The sequence below is a fragment of the Haemaphysalis longicornis genome, unplaced genomic scaffold (assembly GCF_048455015.1).
Source record: "Haemaphysalis longicornis isolate Haplotype H1 unplaced genomic scaffold, Haemaphysalis longicornis Haplotype H1 scaffold_29, whole genome shotgun sequence".
Taxonomy (NCBI): Eukaryota; Metazoa; Arthropoda; class Arachnida; order Ixodida; family Ixodidae; genus Haemaphysalis; species Haemaphysalis longicornis.
The window spans coordinates 3,020,591-3,040,690 of NW_027526331.1; the positions used below are offsets into that span (position 1 = coordinate 3,020,591).

General features: G+C 45.6%; 1 protein-coding gene across 1 annotated transcript in view; it reads right to left on the minus strand.

The window, feature by feature from the left end:
* The window catches only part of LOC144173136 (glucosylceramide transporter ABCA12-like), a 38,139-nt gene that overhangs the window by 9,885 nt on the left and 8,154 nt on the right, over positions 1-20,100 (minus strand). The window contains exons 5-6 of the mRNA XM_077701651.1: positions 7,671-7,919; positions 3,216-3,404 (exon numbers count right to left, since the gene is read on the minus strand). Of these exons, the coding sequence (XP_077557777.1) occupies positions 3,216-3,404; positions 7,671-7,919 (438 nt within the window). The remainder of the gene's footprint in view (positions 1-3,215; positions 3,405-7,670; positions 7,920-20,100) is intronic.

The following is a 20,100-nucleotide window of genomic DNA, read 5'->3' on the forward strand; positions in this document are numbered from 1 at the left end:
TCGAACCTGGGTCCCTCGCGTAATGAACCCGTCGTCTATCCGATTGCTCCGTTTCGACATGGTCGAAGCGGACGCCATGCAGCAGGTGCCGATTCGCGCCGTACACTCCACACCCAAACGTTAGGCCTACGGAGTGCACACCTGAGGGTTGCTGTGGGCATTGTAGAAACGTTTTGCGTACCTCCAGAGTAGCACATACCCGAAGTGTGGGATTGGCCAACCAAAGAAGCTATCACGAGTGAACTTCGTGTTCAACCGTCGTCATCGTTAGGCGGAGGGGTGCATGATTTTTGTTATTCTGCATTCGTTCGTTTTTGCTTCAATGCACGCGCGCTGGCTGTAAGCGCTTTGTAGGCTTGAGAGACTCACACGTATTTTGTGTGGTTGACCGTCATAGTGTTATGCCCTAATAAATTTGTAAATATCCTCTGTCCGAAGTCTAATGTGGGGAATGGTTACTATCTACAGGGTGTCCCAGCTATCATGCACCAAGATTTTAAAAAAGAGTAAAGGCGTAACTCGAAGGAAACCAGGTGCATATTGTTTGCAGTACGGTGAAGAAGCGGACAGTATTTTTTTCTTTAATGGGACCTAATTAACTAATTGTAATTAATTATCTAACTCGAGAAATACTGTCCTAATCACTAAAGTGTCAATGAGGCACTTGTAGGTAACCACGAGGAGCATCTAACTGCGGCATTTTCAGCGATGAACTAATTGCGTACACATTTATTCTGACTGATAAAGCAAACCCGCGAAATATGAAAAATAACCCGTGACGGCGCCTCCGCGCGCACCGTAAAGCAACGCCCCCAAACAGGCTGCCTCTGAGTTAGCCAGAATGAAATAGACAAAAGAAAGAAAGAAGAAATCGCGACCGAGTTTGTTCCTTATCTGCACACGCGTCCCGCGAATCTTGCTGCTGCTGCTCCTTCCATACATGCTATTATCAAGGTGATGCGCTGTCTCTTCGGGCGGGTAACACGCGAAGCAGTTGCTTTCAATCAGCTTTGTTTGAGGACGCTGCTTTACAATGCGCGCGCAAGCGTCGTAACGTGGTATTTTTCATATCTCGCGGGCTTCCTTTATCAGTCAGAATAAAAGGGTACGCAATTAGTTCGTCGCTGAAAATACCGCAGTTGGATGTCCCTCGTGGTTACCTGCAAGTGCCTCATTGAAACTTTAGTGATTAGGACAGTATTTCTCGAGTTAGATAATTAATTACAATTAATTAATTAAGTCTCATTAGCGAAAAAATTACTCTTCGCTTCTTCATAGTACTGCAAACATTATGCACTAGGTTTTTTTCAAGTTACGCAATTTCTCTTTTTTTAAATCTTGGTGCATGATAGCTGGGACCCCCTGTATAATTTACAGTTCTGATAAAAAATGTCCTCCGCTGACGTATATTACAGGCATATTTACAACATTCGCGGACTTTTCACTTCTATGTCTGTCTATTTCATTTCCGTTTCGGTAAAACACTATTGGCATTTCGAGTTACTTTGGCATGTGGCCGATGACGCTAAGACAGCATTCAACCACCATTCAGTCACGAACCGGATTGGGGGAATGTGGTGGCGAAGGAGGCCGAAACACTCAGCTGAAGCGGGCTCCGTATGCCGTAATTAGGAGAGCTGCATTTCTGGCAAACAACGCCGTGGTGTAAACCAAGGGACTTGTAGACTGGTTTCCATCATTCGGATTTGTTCAGCCACCTTTCTGCAGTTAGTTTTTGCTCAGTAAAACATTTTTCCTCCTCCTCCTCCTCAATTCGAGCGGGCAGCGAAATTCGTGGGCGGAATATTAACCACGTATAGTCCCAGTCTTTGCATCTTGGACATTTGTGATGGAACCAAAAAGGCGAGTAAATGGAGATTAGGCATACGGGATATGCCCTTCGGTTCTACTGCCGTGTCGTGCACGCTGAAAATGGAATTGTTGCAGCATAGACGCGTTGTATATGCGCCCAGTTTTCACTACTCAGGAGTTTCCGGATGTTCTGCATGTTTCAGGTTAAAGTTCTTACAACAAAAACAACACCCACCGGTTTTTATATCATTTTCGATTGAAATAACGTTACGCTTCCAGTGAACATCTTTGGCGCCTACTAAACAGATTTTCTTACCAGCCAATTTTACAGCAATATCATTGAACTCAGTAGCGTGGAAGCTTTGGCGTGTTAGTAATTCATTTTGGAAAAAGGGTTAACAGAGCGGGAGACAAGGACGACGAACACAGGACAAGCGCTGACTTCAACAAGCTTTATTGACGGTCAATAAAGCTTGTTGAAGTAAAGCTTGTTGAAGTCAGCGCTTGTCCTGTGTTCTTCGTCTTCCGCATCTCCCGCGCTGTTAACCCTTTTTCCAAAATGAATTACCAAAACACCCAAGTGCGGTATTTGCACAAAATATCGCACAGTTTAAAGAAGAGAGGAGACAAAGTCAATGTTAGAGCGGTGTTCTCTGCCCCTGAGAAATTATCTGAGATTTGCAAGTGCGTGAATTCCCGTGCCGGACGACGAAACATTTGCACCATCAAGCACAGAAAGCCTTTCGTGTCATGTACTGCTGGCGTGGGTTATGCCATTCCGCTTACTTGCGGGAAGAAGTACGTTGGCCGAACGGGCAGATGCCTGAACAAAGATTAAAAGAGCATTATTGCAATGTTAACACCGCAGTACAGGGCCATCTGGGCATTCACTGACGAGATGGTGGTTGCGTCCTGGTCTTCAAAAAATGTGTAATTGTCTATAGACACCGTGAACAGCTAACACGCGAAATCGTAGAAGCGGAACAGATAGAGCGACTGGATGAACTATGAGTCAGCGTGCCGTCGATAGCACTTTCCAAAAAACTCCATTATCTGGCTGTGTCGCGATAGGGTTCAACACCTGTGTAGGTGAGACCTCATGCCCATCGTTTTCTTTATCTTCTTTTTGTGTTTCCCCTTCTGTGTATATTCTGGGCGGTATCGTCAATAAAGCTTGTTAAGTCAGCGCTTGTCCTGTGTTCTTCGTCGCCCTCGTCTCCCGCGCTGTGAACCTTTTTCCAAATATCATGGAACCACAAACGTCTACTAAACGAGCAGTGCCAAGCTTTATCTACATTACGATACAGATCTATGAACGAAAAATCCTGCCGTACCATTCACAAACTCCTTCCTATGCGCGCCGCAAGAAATACTGAAGGGCGCCTTTTCTTTACAGCACTCACCAAACTTCTCAAAGCGCTCCAAAATACGAAAGCTCCAGTGGAGGTTCATTCCGGGAAAGATGGCGGTCCAGAGCTTGTGCTTCCGCTGGATGTAATGGTAGCCTTGCCCGTCGGCGTGCTCCAGCGCCAGAAATGGCAAGAGGCAGCACAGAGTCCAGTAAACCATGGCTCCAGCCACGGCTGATGCAGCTGCGTGGGATGCGCCACGGGCCCCAGTTACCGACCATCTGGCACCGACGCCGCTAAATGGATAAACTAGTCTTAACGCTTGAGGTAATTGTGAATGGGGTAATGCATGCGAAATAATATTCATTCCTTTCCGGTCTGTTCATTCATGATTTGGGAATGTGGCGTGTAGGATGTGGGCGGTGCGCACGTCTGCCCAGACGTGTTTAGAGCTTAGTGGGGTTTCTTTTTGAAAGCTCATTGGCGTGTACTGAGCTGAATAATCTGCCTGCTGTCACGGTTAACCGCAGTCCAAGTGATCATTGTAAAAAAGCAAGGAAATTCTTATCCCTATGAAACGTTTTGGTGTCTGCTGGTCACGTTATATCTAGGTTAGGTATTGCCTGAAACATGTTGGTAAAAACAGGAGACAAAGAAACTGAGCCTGTGCAGCCTAAAAGCGGTCCAACTTCAAGCACCATTGAGCGAATGTTTCGAACCTCGAGCTGAGTCAAAATTTGCACATTCTTTTATTAACGTCGTGGAAACTGCCACGATAACCTTTGAACGCTGACAAAGACAATCGGACAGTTAACCATTTGTTCCTAGACTGGTAGTATATATTTCCTGACCAACCATGGATAAGCTCCCATAGGGATTGTTGCTCTTCCACGGGCGCTATACTGGTTACATAAAAAATAACCGAAATAACTGGTACCCGGCGACACAAAGATTCCCCCTGCAATTTCAATTGGTGAAAACCACTGGGCAGCCCTACGCATTCGCGTACTTCATAGATTTACCTTAGCGGACACTTAGCCACAAACCTGAACACCTTAACTGTATGAGCACCCTACATGAGCTATACAGATAGGCATCTTCATAATCTGGTGTCATCCTTGTATGCCAGATATTAACCTATAATTTTGCATACAAAACGTCCTGACTAAAGCTTACAAGGCATTCTAAAAGGGCACTAACACACACTCCATTTTAACCTAAATATCATACATTTTCATAGCTCTGTTGGTTTTTTCCCTGCCGACGAAGCACCTTTTTAAAAAATATCCATTAAAGCCACTCCGCTTCCATTTTTCCTTCCTGTTTTTCGGGTGCTCATGTGACGTAAAAATAACTTCACAAATCTTCACAAGCCGGGATGCTATTCTAGACTTTTCCGGGGTGCTGAGATACCCCTGTGATTCCAAAAGTCCCATTAGTATAGAGTGCCACGTTTCTTTATGCAACTAAAGTTAGATCAGAAGCTGTATTTGGGAAGATGGCAGTTCCTAGGTAAAGCAAAGGATCGGTTCCCGGACTAGCGATCATCAACTAATTCGAACCACTGGCCTACGCAGGCAAAGGATACGAGGAAGGCGAGTCCCCCACCCCGCTCCCATAAATTCTTTTATCACTGGAGTGAGTGGAGGGAAGACGTAAAGAACCTTGCCTATCACAAATAGTGACTTCCGATAATTTTTAATTGCATATAAGTTATGCACGAACCATACGTGGCTTCGGCGTACGTTTTCACTATTCCAAGATTAGCCATTTTGCAATGCGACTAGAAAAAAAATGTGTGAAACAATCGGAAAGTTGTGTGGAGTACGATGTCATGTAGAAGACCGTGTATTTTGAATCTGTTTAAATTCCTTCCTTTGCCCTTTTGTCTGTTCTTCAGTAAAGCTTCGGGTTGGGCTATTTGACATAGCACCGTTAATAAATCACGCTGGAAGTGACGAGGTTTCCTGCCACCGTCACTTGCTGGCACTCGTTTCGGTGCTCTCTTAGGTTATCGTTTAGGCATCGACCTGATTGCCCGATATAGCAATGACCACAGGACCAACGTATCTTGTAGATGAGACCATTCTTCAACTTCAAAGGGGATCACAGAGGATCAACTCGACAGAGGTTCATGAAGAGAAGTGAAGACCACGTATACTGTTTCTTGTTCTCAATGCAGCTATGGTTTATGTCTCCTCTTACCTGCGGATCGCTGTATTATACACACCATTTTTTTCTTTTGAAAAATATTTTGACTGATGTTCTGCTGTTTTATTTGAAATGGGGTTGTCAAAATACATTTTTTGTGATGCAATTGGATTTTCTTTTTTACTTAGACCATACAGGAGATAAATTATCGAGTTGTTGTTATGATTTCTTACTGAATTATCAAACAATGTTCCCGCTTGAGCTCCGCTTGAGATCCAGTCTATCACCCATTAGTATCTTCACCAGAATCGTTACTCTACCGAGTTTGCATGATTTTTCCATTACAGAAAACAATATTTGCTTTCAAATTGGGCCCCCGAGACGTCTAATGAAGCAAGATATAACGTAAAACGCCATAGAGTCTCACCAATATCATCACCACTAGAACCCTCAGCTGAAACAGAATGGTTTTGCCTGGAACTAAACGCTATAGGGACGTAACATATGCCCTTTGTTGTGGAAGAAAAACCAATCATAAAGTGTACTCGTTTCTTGTATCACTTCGGATAAAAGGCATGACCGTGTAACTCCCATGTTCGAAAGCGCGTGGCATGAGCATTTCAGTTTTTGCGAGCGAGTCGTACAGAGACACTAAGTTGATCTTCAAACTAGGCTTTTATGAAGAGCAAGCCCCACCCTGAGGCTGCTGCAATAAACGGAGAGGCACCCCACTTTCACTTCTATGACTGGTTATTTCATTTCCGTTTCGGTAACATAACATGGGCGTTTTGAGGTCCTTTGGCATGTGGCTGACGGCGCTAAGACAGCATTCAACCGCCATTCAGTCACAAACCGCCTTTGGGGGACTGTGGGGGGCTATGGAGGCAGAAACACTCAGCTAAAGCGGACTTTGTACACCGTCATTATGAGAGCGGCATGTCTGGCAAACACCGCCATGATATAAACCAAGGGTCTGTCACTTGTAGACTGGTTGCCATTATTCGGATTTCACCAGCGACCTTTCTGCAGTTTTCTTTTTTGCTCAGTAAAACATTTTTTCTCCTCCTCCTCGATTCAAGACAGCAACAAAATTCGTGGGCGGAATATTAACCATGTATAGTCCCAGTATTCGCCCCGTGGGCATTTGTGATTGAACCAAAAAGGCGAGTAAAGTGGATATTTGGGATTCGGGATATGCCTTACTGTTATACTGCCCTGTCTTGCAAGCTGCAAATGGAATTGTGGCAGCATAGACACGTTGTATATGCGCCCAGTTTTTACCACTCCGGCGTTGCCGGATGTTCTGCAGGTTTCAGGTTAAAGTTCTTACAACGAAAACAACACCCACCGGTTTGTATATAATTTTCGATTGAAACAGCGTAACGCTTCCAGTGAACATCGTTGAAGCGCGACGCAAAACCGTAATCCCAGTGATTAATATTTTGAGCGATAAGGGTGGTTTTATGGTTTAATTTATTCAAAATTGTCATGTCGGCGCAGCATTGTGTACGTGATTCCGGCAAACATGAAAGAAAGTTGACATTTGGGATATGCTCTTTTTTTCTACTTCCCTGCCTCGCAAGCTGAACATGAAACTATAGCAGCCTAGACGAATTGTATATATGCTCATTTCTCACTACTTAGGGGTTCCTGGATGTTCTGCAGGCTTCAGGGTAAAGTTCTTACAACAACAAAACAAACAACAGCTGGTTTGTATATCTTTTTGGATTGGGCCAGCGCAGCGCTTCCAGTGAACATCGTTGAAGCGCGACGTAATATGCTAGCGATAAATATTTTGAGCAAGAAGTGTGTCTTCATGGTTTAATTTATTAAAACTTGTCAGGTGTGCGCTCCATTGCGTGGCGTGATTCGGGCACACATGAAAATCTATTGGGTAAAAGAAATTACTGTGTCCATGTATTCAGCCAAAATCGCCTCTTCAGCTGTTTTTGCCCGCTGTAAAATCAGTACGATTTCAGAGTTTCCGTGCGCCGATGTTACCGAATCGAGATTGTCAACGGTGGCCAAGCCATGCAGCACGCGAGCCTGCTCTTGGTTTCACTAAAATATAACTTGCAGAAAGTAGTGTAAACCGCTACCACATGCACAGTAGGGCAAAGATATTGCCGCCTAGCCACCGCGATGAGGATTTAGTACTTTTTAGAGCAATTTAAGGAAGATAAACGAATGAACGGACTTGTTTTTGTTAGATTTATTGCATTAGATGTACAACCATGTAATGACAAATGCAGTCTGCGGCAAGCAGAGTAGGTATTTTTATGACACCGTACATACTTTCATTCTTTCAAAGAAAGCACCCCAGTCGGTGTCTTATAAGCGATGGAGGATGCCACTCACAGGTTGAGAAAAACATCGAGAGCAGCGTGGCGTGCATGATGCACGAACTGCAGAAGCACATCAGTATCCAAAGGAGCAGCGCAGGGTCGCTGTACTCGATGAAGGCGCGGCCCTGCTCGTTCCTTATGATGCTCACGAAGAGCATCATCATCGCCGAGATGCACGTGTGGATGGCTAAGCCAGCCAGGTAGTGACTCGCCCAGTAGACCCAATCGCTGAGTCCCACCAGTCGTTGCATCTCCTTGATGCCTGCAGTGAGTAAAGGAGAGTGCATTTCCTGGAAAGAGGACCTCCCCGACGTTATTGTAGCCCTGAAAAACGTTCCTCGTGCAACTACGCAATTTTCGCTTGCCTAAATTTAGTGCAATTAAACAAAAGTTGCCTGTACATATACAAACAGTTTTGAAGGCAATCTGTTTACATTTTTTTATTCTTTACAAACATGCTCCTAGAATGGGCGCCTCAAACAAATGTGGCACTGCAGTCAGGTGCTTCATGATCTCACAGCTGTCTCACCTAACGTACATCCAAACTTAAAAGAGAGGCCAACTGTTTTCCGCCAAGAGAATCAAGTGTCTACTGCCACAGCCTGAGTAACTCTTCACCGTTCTATAATTGTGGGTCCCTCAAGAAGTAATAAAGGCTAATTAGTTAATTATGTTCCGCCACTGCTGTCCGCGGGGCGAACAGCCTGATTCGGCTTGTTGAGAAATTTGTATGGAGAAAAGCTTTCTCGTACACTGTCCATCCCCGTACTCGCTGTCGAGAAATAAATTGGTGAACTGCTTAAATATTACTAAAGAACACCTACACAATGTGATTGCGAAAGAAAGTTTAATGTCGGGCCTCAATCGTTCCTGTCATTTTCGTTCGTCTGAGACGCAACAAGAAACCTCAAAGGAGTCTGTAACGCAAAGGCCTTGTGATTACTGTCAGTGGAAGTATACGTGAAGCACCTGGTCCTCAGAAGATATATGTGTGAGCAGGCAAGCTTGCGCTCTTGTTTGATATGTCATGTGTAGTATTTTCAAAAAGATTTAAGATTTCCCAAACATCTCAAGCAACAGCACCGCCGAAAATACGGCGGCGTCAAACATCAGGAAGCCACAAAAAAGATTCTCGTGCATGCTGTATCAAGAAAGGCACGGCTGAGAAGCTCTTTGCACTGTCGGCAATTCGTTTACTGTGCAGCACTTAGGAGTTCGCTACTGTGGTTTTGCGCCGTCGCCCGCTTTGTAACAGAGCGAACGAAGGGAACACCGAAGACACAATGAAAACTGAGGAGGAAAGAGTGGCGCAAGCATGAAGGGAAGAGCGGTATGCCAAGGCGGCGCGAACCGCTACACGGTGGCGCCGCGCTACGAGGTACCCGCGAGAAGGAAGACGCCACCGAATATAAGCCCGCGGGAAAGCGGAGTATGAAAGTATGGTGAAAGTTTGAGGGGTAGGGCAGTACGGCGAGGCCGCGCCACAGAAGCTCAGCACGCGCTAAGTGATGCGCGTACATCGGTCCTTCCGCGTGGCCGCCATGAAGCACCTTCCCCTCACACTTTTGCCAGACGCTACTCCTGCGTTCGTGGCTCATCCGAACCACTTGACGTTTGCGCAGGAGGCTTAAACACGATTTACAACGACATGCTCGGCGGCGGCGACGCGGAGCGAGATAGCGGTAGATTAGCGCGCACCGCCGTGCGTTCGCTCATCACGATATCCTTTGCTGAGACGCAGCAGCTGTGCGCCGTGACCGAGAAGACTGCACTTTGCCCTGCGCACAAGTTTCGCATTTGGCAGTGTAGTAATGGTCAGCCAGAATTTCTTTACGGATATTAACAGCACAGTTGTTTAGGTCGGCACAAATCCAACCATCGCAACAACAAACCTCGAAGCCTAAGCAAAAAACATGTTTATGGAAGTCCCGGGAATCGAACCCAGGACATGTACGCCGTGAAACTGGCAACCTAACCACTGGGCCACCCAAAAGGCCGCGCAAGGGCGTGGTTAGCAGCTGCGGGGAACAATAACATGTGCAGCCAATTGGAAAGAAAAAAAAAACGCTTCCCGCGGTCGCAATCGAACCTCGGTCTCTCACTTAATGAAACAGGCGTCAATCCGAATGATCTATTATCGCTTTTTTTCTTTATTGCATATTGAACGAACAGTCACGTCAATGACTACGATGCTGGTTAAAAACACATCAGTGTCGGTTTAAAACCCGCTCACCGAACTTTGGTGGGCGAAAACTATCATAAACATCGAAAGAAGACAATTCTTCCAAAATTGGTAACCACGTAAGCTCCGGGCACTGCATATAAAATACTTCCTTCAGCATACTGACATTCTGAGCAAAGTACTTGCTGACAGTCTTCGCGTCAGCATCAGAGTGACGCACCGCCATACGACTCAGCCAGATGGCGTGTAGGCCCGAAAGCATTATCAGATCGTAAGGCACACTGTCATGTTTGTCTACTGGAATGAAACGGGTCATGCGGTGTCACAGGCAAGTCTTTTTTCAGGGTACGCTGAAGGACGTCCCAAAAAAAGACGGCATCCCAGCAGTCTAGGAAAACGTGGTCTATTGTTTCGGATTTTTTCACAACAGACAAACTATTGTCCATGGCACAAACAACCCTTTTTCAGCCATCGATGTTTTGACTAGAAGAGTTCCCGAATGAAGCCTAAAAATAATGTTTTCATACATGCTGAGACTGCCATCTTTTTGACGCGACACAGTACATCTGGCCCTGACCCAATGCGGTACATAGTTAAAGATCTTAGAGATGTTCTTTTTCCAGTACCGCTATACAGATCTATTATCGCATTGCGGGCGCACAGCACTTGCTTTTAGTTCGTAGCACGGGAGTTGATTTAGGACTTGGCCGCGGGTTCTAGCGCGTGCGCGGTCCACTTTGGGAGAGATGTCAAAGCCTGCGGACGAAATAATCCGGGCCAGCTAGAGAATTCAGTGGAAAGTTCACAAATACATGCGACGTGATGACATAAGGAGAGGAAACTTGGCGCCTTACTAAACAACCTCAAAGCAAACTTAGGCCGGCTCAGCAGGCCGTGGAGCGAATAATGATCGGAGTAACACTCAAAGACAGGAAATGAGCTTCCTGGATCAGAGAACAAACTAGAGTCGAAGATATCGCAGTTAAAATAAAAGAAAGGCTTGGGCTGGTCACTAAATTGGGCGTAATATCATACCAGGTGGACTACAAGGATGATAGCGGGGACACGAATAAATGGGTCTTGAAAAAGAGGAAGGCCAATTACTGGATGGATGGATGGAATAAGGAAATTTGCAGGCAAAGATTGTACATGAGCGGCCCGGGACAGGAGCTGCTGGATATCGATGGGAAGGGCTTTCGTCCTGCAGTGGACCTCGTGGGCTTCTGATGGTGATGAGTATCATGATAATGATGATGGTTATGCAACAGCCGGGTCTCCAAACAATGGAGGGGGGCCGCCAGCTGTGCTGTTCTCCAGCATTGCACGAGTAGTACAAGCAGCGCCATTTTTTGTTTTGGAGGGGGGGTCAAAACACTTCCATTTCGGCTGAGGCAAATGTGAGAAAATTTGGTTTATTGCAATACTTTTAACGTGCTTTTTTGTTTAAACGGTTCGCGCAGTCCGGCTGGGACACCATGTAAAATTTGGCCTTTTAGCACTTCCCGCTGCACTTACCGAACTTAATGTGAATAGTGGATGTCGTTTATGATCTACACACGCACAAAATCAAAACCTCATGAACCACAAACAATCCTCACCGCTAAAGTTCAGTTAGTGTTACCAATCGCTATCACCATGTTGAGGAAAAGAAAAAAAGATAGCAAGACATAGAATAGTAGAGGAACAAACATGGTGACTGCCCCTGCGTCTTTATGGACCACTGTGGCAAAAAAATAATAACTAGCGGTAGGGTTTCAAGCTGAAGGTCTTTCTCGGGCTGCCTAATGCAAATTAGAATTTTTGCACTGTTGGTCCCTCTGTCCGTCGGTGTACCACTCGGCTCGGCCTCTAGGACAAAGTGAAAGTATATTCGACCGTGAAATATATATAGGCAGTGCAGTTTCAAACTACTGAAACTGCTGTCATGGGTCGTAACTCGTCCGCATTATTTAGCGCAAACGAAACCTCAGGCATAGTCGAGGCGAAATAAAAGCACTTATGCAGGAGTATCGATGTTCTTTTCATTAAAATACGCGCTGTGTTTGGTTTTTTTATAGGAAAGGAAAAAGGGACGCGTTAAACATTGCACAGAAAGTTGAGATAAAGGCAAGAAGGAAAAGAACAGAGCTGGCGCTCGTGCTGCTCCTGGCAGAACAAAAAACAAATTATCAGTAACAAAAATGCGCACTCTCCTAATTGATGGCGCACGAGCGCGGAAAAGGCGGTAAAATTGGTTTTCGTTTTACAAACATCCACTGTATTAATCGTTAACAGGAACGAAAGCGCGGAATAGCGCGAGGGGTGGGTGCGAAGAGTGAAGCGTGTTTCGTGGCAGGAGCTTCAGATGATTGATTGTAGGGTTTTAACGCGCCGACGCAACGCAGGCGATGAGGCGCGCCGTAGTGGAGGGCTCCGGATTAATTTTGACCACCTGGGGATCTTTAACGTGCGCCGAAATCTCGTAAACACGGGCGTTTTTGCTTTTCGCCTCCAGGGAGCTTCAGAAAACTGTCGTCATTCAGTGACATATGCGGTGAGGCAAGCAGATACACAGAATTTTTTTGCTTGCGCATTTTATATATCTAACATGTTTTCACTTTTCCAGCACAGCATTTACGGGACTGGTGTATAGCTATGGGACATCTTGAAGGTAGCGCACTTAAACACGGACACTAGGAAAAGAAACGACACAGCACAGCGTGTACTCACAACTGATTTTTATTATAACAGTCACGCAGTTAAATTGACCACACATCATACATACGTCACATTCCACCGAATCATTTCCAAAACATGACAGGCATGAACAAACTGTGTGAATGCAGTCGCGTGTTATATTTACGTTCTGGAGCCATTTAAAAATGGAAACTCACTCTCATGTAAATGAATCGGTGGCACACTGAAGCACCTTACCCCCTTTTTTATATTATATACCTCAATAATTTCGTGTGTCAACTTGTCCCTGTGCACAGATAATATCACCGTTTCTCCGAACGCAGGCTCGCATTTGCACTTAGATTCGTGTTGAGCCATGTGCGAGTAGGTGTCCCCTCCTAAAGTCATTTTATGTTCTAGCAACCTGACATTGATACGTCGACATGTCTCTCCAATATGCACATAACCGCAAGGAAATGGTATAAGGGAAACACACTTTTTGCATGGAACAAAAGGAACACGCGAAATTATTGAGGCAAATAATATAAGAAAAATGGGGGTGTGGTGCTTTAGTGTGCCGTCGATTGATTCACATGAGAGTGAGTTTGAATTTTTAAATCGCTCTGCAACGTAAATATTACACGCGCCTTCGTCCTCACTGTTCATGACATTCATGTCTTAAAAATGATACGCTACAATGTGACGTGTGTATGATGTGTGGTCACATGGGTTTAGGTTGAAGTATTTAGGGGGTGTCTATTCTAGTAAAAACCAGTTGTGAGTCAGCGCTGTGGTCTGTCGTTTCTTTTCCTAGTGCCCGGGTTTAAGTGCGCTTCCTTCAAGATGTCCGATATGCATTACCAACTAGCCCAGTTGTCACTTCTTCTGGTGTATAGCTGTACGAGCAAAAAAAAAACTGCGGTTGATTCCTCTGTAATAGGAATCGGTAAAACACGAAAGTGAAATGTGCAGCGAAATCTGCAGCTGAGCATGATTCGCGGGTCGGCAGGTGTCTTCTGGATGTGCTTGGCGAGCAACATCCTGCTCGGGGTCACCTCTGCAGGGTGTACCGGCGTCATTTCTGTGACGGATATGACGTCAGTGAAATCTTGGTGGGTCCCGGCATGAAACACTTTCCTGAAAATATACAACCCGAAAGCGAACAACGCCAAGTAAAACGTGCTGTTTAGTTTATAAGGTCTCTTTCCCGCAAGAAGACCCTGTGTGCGGGGGTGCACCCTTTACAGGCCGCTTGCTTCGTCGTACTAGCGTCACTTCCGTGATGGATATGACGTAATTGAAATCTTTGTGAATCCCGGAATAAAACACTACCCTGTTAATAGCCGGAATACGCGAAATCTGGCCCACATAACGCACGATGGATATGACGTAATTGAAATCTTTGTGAATCCCGGAATAAAACACTACCCTGTTAATAGCCGGAATACGCGAAATCTGGCCCACATAACGCACGATGGATATGACGTAATTGAAATCTTTGTGAATCCCGGAATAAAACACTACCCTGTTAATAGCCGGAATACGCGAAATCTGGCCCACATAACGCACGATGGATATGACGTAATTGAAATCTTTGTGAATCCCGGAATAAAACACTACCCTGTTAATAGCCGGAATACGCGAAATCTGGCCCACATAACGCACGATGGATATGACGTAATTGAAATCTTTGTGAATCCCGGAATAAAACACTACCCTGTTAATAGCCGGAATACGCGAAATCTGGCCCACATAACGCACGATGGATATGACGTAATTGAAATCTTTGTGAATCCCGGAATAAAACACTACCCTGTTAATAGCCGGAATACGCGAAATCTGGCCCACATAACGCACGATGGATATGACGTAATTGAAATCTTTGTGAATCCCGGAATAAAACACTACCCTGTTAATAGCCGGAATACGCGAAATCTGGCCCACATAACGCACGATGGATATGACGTAATTGAAATCTTTGTGAATCCCGGAATAAAACACTACCCTGTTAATAGCCGGAATACGCGAAATCTGGCCCACATAACGCACGATGGATATGACGTAATTGAAATCTTTGTGAATCCCGGAATAAAACACTACCCTGTTAATAGCCGGAATACGCGAAATCTGGCCCACATAACGCACGTTGCAGTCTTTGTCTCTGTTGCTATATTTCTGCTATTTTCACACTGTTCCCTGTCCCGTCCCAAAGCCATGCTGTTCATGGTCAGCGTGACAACACAGACTTAGCCGATTACCCGAAATCCCCATAGCACCTAACTACGTTACGGATCCACCAAAAAAGGAAGCATTGGAATTCGTAATGTGATGTGTGCACAATGGCTATGAGGACGCATTCCATTCCGAACCCTGCTACCCAGAGAATTAAGTTTAAGAGGCTGAGTTTCGCCTCCACAGCTTGGACCGTTCTTTAATGTTGTACCAGAGTCCGTCAATGCTTGACGGACTCTGGTTGTAATATAAAATGCTATTCCGTTGTACTACAGACCTAACTTTCAAATAATACCAGCACCAAGCAGTACTTTATTATTTGAAGTATGGTTGGGTTTAGTGACAAGAACGTAAGCTGTGATGTCAACACCGCTAGAGCTTCCAGTAGGCCGTAACGCTCCTCGCGAAGTGATGCTCGTGTTAAACTTTTACGTTTAAGGGGAACTCACCTGATCACACTCCTATGGGACTCATTCATTCATGACCCACGTTCTTAAAAAGCATGGTGCACCGATACGAAAAGTTTTACAAATGCATAAAAATGGTCCTAACGGCCTAGTTTCGCTCTTTTAGAGATATTTCACTTCTTTAGTGAGATAAAGAATGCATAAAGAACACGTGTTGGTTTATTTATTTTCACTAGATGGCACTAGCTGTCTAGCAAGCAAGGCTAAGGCAACGGCTAATGCAACGGTTAATGCAACGGCTAATATTGCAACCGCTATATATATGCAACGGCTAATATTGCAACGGCTAATATATGCAACGGCTGATAAATATTAGCGGCCAGGAAGCCACCGACCTTGCCTTAAATTCTAATGCAGAAAAATCAGGAATGGTTTTTACTAATGCTACCACTGACGTAGTGTCTATCCAGCAAAGCGAATTACCTAGAGTGAAGGAATATAAATATTTGGGAGTGTGGATAAACGAAGGGGTAACTACTTAAGAACTCACGAGGAGCAACTTAAGGTTAACGGAAAGCGAAACGCACCTATAATGAAGCATAGAGCTCTGTGGGGGTATAACAAATATGAAGTAGTAAGAGGAATGTGGAAAGGAGTAATGGTTCTAGGTCTCACGTTTGCGAATGCTGTACTCTGCTTAAAATCAGACGTTCTATAAGGCCTTGAAGTGAACCAGAGAACGGTAGGACGTTTGGCCTTAGGCGCGCATGGAAAAACAACTAACGAAGCAGTACAGAGCGATATGTGCTGGGCGTCGTTTGGAGTTCAAGAAGCACATAGTAAAATATGTTTTAAGATGAGGTTGAGAGCAATGGATCAACGAAGGTGGGCAGCTAAGGTTTTTAGGTACCTATACTTGGAAAGCGTGGACACGCAGTGGTTAAGGAAGACTAGAAGACTAACGATGAAATACGGAAAGAACAGTGTAGAATTCAAAACAGCCAAGGTAACCAAAAAAGAGGCAAGGCAGATTGAAATGAATAAATGTAGGGAAAAAATGGTAGCTAAAACTTTGTTAAAGATGTACAGGGCTGAGAAATTGAACATCAGAAAGGAAAATTTCTACGATAATTCCCAGGGCAGTGCTTTGCTTTTTGAGGCTAGAGCAGGTTGCTTGCGAACTAAGAACTTTGTGGGGAAGTATTCACGAAATGATTGGGTATGCGTGGTGTGCGAAAAGAAACAGAAACTATGTGGCACTTAATGTAGAATGTGAGGGTATCCATCCAAATCTACTTGAAGAAGATATTGGGCTTCCAGAAGCCCTAGGATTTAAGGGTATCACCGAGGAAGGTAACTTCAAGGCTGTCGAGGGGACGAAAAGAAGATTAGAATGCTGGTGGACGAAACAGAGAGGGGAATATTGCCTAGGACAGTTACCACCTGTAACAGGAAAAAAAAAGTATTTTGTGCCTAATAAGCTTTTTGTGTCTGCCCTAAGCAGCGCTAGTATTATAAGCAAACTAGGCCGCTGTGAACATTGATATGTTGTTGCAAAGCTTTTCTTATTGGTGACCCGTCGCGGTGGCTCAGTGGTTAAGGCGTTCTGCTGGTGAGCCCAAAAACGCGGGTTCAATACCCGGCCACAGCGGCCTGTTTTCTGACGGAGGCGATGAGCGAAAACGCCCGCATGTTCGAGATTTCCGCGCACGTTAAAGATCTCCAGGTGGTCAACACTAATCCGGAGCCCTCCACTACGGCGCGCTTCATCGCCTGTGTAGCGTCGGCGCGTTAAACCTCATAATCAATCAATCAATCAATCAATCAATCAATCAATCAATCAATCAATCAATCAATCAATCAATCAATCAATCAATCAATCAATCAATCAATCAATCAATCAATCAATCAATCTTATTTTAGTACGACGGTTTTTACGTAGGGGGTCGTTAAGTGGTAAGTCCCCTAGGAATATTATCAGGTGAATCCCCCCTAATTATTCCCTCGCACACAAAACAATTCATGAGCCATTCCACTGTATGAAGGTGGACGACAAGAAAAGATGACGTCGGCAATATACACCGCCTGCCACTCAAGGCAACAGACGTGAAGTTCAAAATAAACAACGGCAACTTGTTTTGACGGCGGATCCACAGTCCGGAGAAAGCAGAGGAAATTAGACATGCAAGCGCTTTGAATGCCGAGAAAGAGGGGGCGATGCAAATGCACACCATGCCACAGATAAAATTTCGAGATTTCGAAGCCAGAGAAGATATAAGAAAAGTCTCTATGTCCGCGCAGAAAGAACGCATGTGGAAAAAAGACTCCTCGAGCCGTACTGTGGGCGGTAGGACACCTACCGGAAAATAAAATACTAGGACCGGAGTACGATCGCACCAGGAAGCAACGAAAACACATATCTTGCCCGTTCTTAAAGGAGCCATGAAGAGAAAACACAAGTTTGGTTCATTCGAAAGATTGCCTCGTTAGAACCATAGCGACACCACTTATAACGCAAACTTCGCTCAAATAAGCTACATAATTAGGAAAAAAGGAAATGACCATGCGACCCACCAGCTCATTTTCCGCAACAGAACCTATGCCGTCACATGGGCTAAGCTCTGCGATTGGCGGAGGCCGGCAAAAGCAAACGCATGTTAGGCAGGGCTTACAGCTTGCATAGCGAGCTAAATGCCCGTGAAACATACTGCACATTCTTTTTATGACAAAGAACGGTGGAGTAAACGGTTGAAGGTCCGAACGAACTCGCAAGCGTGTGCGCCAATGCGTACAAAACTAGCGCCGCGGCCGAGCTCGACATCTCGCCGTCGCGCAGACGAATTTTCGGGTTCGAGGCTCTTCGGGGCCAACGAACCGTTCCAGCACGCACAGCCGCGACCTTGCTTCGTATCGTAATCCCTTCACAGGAGGTTGGCCGTCATATCGCCAACCAGCAAAGGTAAAAATAGAAACGAGGGGAGTAAGGAACAGCAAGAAGCGACGAGATAGTGCCAGTCGTCGCGTAAGTTTCGAATGGTGTTGGCTTGCTGCTGTCGTTACGAGCTCGTTTCCAGTTTACAACCACTGAAAACTTCAGTTTGTTCAGTTACGGCAGGGACCCTTACGTTAGCTCACTCCTGGGACATGCTGGCGCTCGTCGCCGACTTCGTCAAATCGCTCTGACCTTGGGGAAAAAAATGCCGTAAACACCGCGCATTGACGTTCGTATCTTTCTGGTCGAAGCAGAGAGCTCGCGCGAACGGCTTTCCATACACGACACCGGCCAACTGGCATAAGTGATACTGCTACTGAAATTGAACTATTATTAACCGTAATCAAAATACGGCACATACGTACCAGTCTATATTCGTCCGTCGCGACGGGGCTGACGAGGCAGCGGTGCCGACGGCTGGGCGTTCGTCTGTTGTGGCTATCGCGGAATGGTCGCTTTCCCGTCCACCGCGTATCCCACAACTCTTGCCGCTCGTGCACTTAGAAGCATTGAGCGTTTTTGTGGTGTGAGGTTGTTAAATGCAAGCCCGAGCTCCTCGGCGAGAGTTTTGTTCTCCGGATCAGGCGATTCCATGACTAGGGCTGCGGGTGCACTAGGTTTTACTAGTATTTTTAAAATGGCCGCCGTCTCGATCGACTCCCGCGTGTGGGTGCTATATGGAGTCGACATACTAAGTATCTGTTTCATGGACCGGCTCTATGACGCCATTGTACACGTCACGGAATGTTCAATTTTAGCGGGAGATTTAAAATTTTGGCTTAAATTGCCTTATTTCTCAGTGAATAAAGCATCATTTGCTTCCGGGAAAGCGCTTGGGGTACTATGAAACACCTAATCTTTCGAATAAAACAAACTTTTGTTTTCTCTTCATGGCTCCTTTAAGCATGCACTCCCAGTGATTTACTGAGAGCGCAGGAACTTGAGAACGGACTTTACCCATCCGTCAGAAATTAAGCATTCACGAGAAAACGCCGTAAGTCAACCCGAGAAGCTACAATGCCCCATTCGCGGCTCCAGTGGTAACCACCTAACAGGGAGACATCCTTGATTGCCTCACCCACACGAACGCCGCAATCAAACAAGCAGAAGTGCGCCCACCTATACCCTTGGCCATTCAGCCGGGAGCGAAGATAGGTCTGTACACTTTACGGACCCCCAAGTTTCGGCGCGACTAATCACCATGGGGAAAATACCCAAACAACTCAGATCCATACTGCCCCGAGAAATGAAAAAGGTATACATCCCATGGACCCTGTCGAATGAATCGCTCGAAGGAAATGAGGCGGCCAACGCGGCGACGGCTTCTCTCACCACGTAGCCGACATGATCATCACGCGTTCCGCACAGCCCCGAACAGCCCTTTACGTATTACGACAGATGAGAGCCCCAAAACTGCTCCCACCTAAGACCGCAAATGCTCGGAAGCACAAATAGTACGAAAATCTAAATTAACAGATGTGTATGCAAGATTCGTATGGCCTAAGAAGCTGTGACGCCAGAATAAAAAACTCGATTGCTCAGAAAGCACTGCGGGGAGACAGCTACTCCGTTCCACGTCACACGGTACTGCATGTGCAATGATATATGAGGAGCTACAAGTAACAACACACCGACGTAGCTAATCGTACTAGATATACGGGAGGCGGTGCTGGCAAGCACATGTCTACAAGACCAATTAAACTTGCTGTAGAGAGTGAAGGTTACCACTGGCTACTGGAGCCCTGTACCTAGGGTGCCACCCTTAAATTCCACTTTTCTTTTTCTTACCAAAGTACGCAGACAGTAGGGCGTATAACCTTGAGGTATAACTCGAGTTTTCAACGGCGCGCTTCTTTGTTGGAGATCGCGTGCTAATAGCATGCATACGAGAAGCTCGTTTTCCAGCGCCTCGCACTGCAAATGCACGTCGAGCCTGGGGGGAGTGTTTGCTCACGCGCACAAAAAGTTAGCAGTG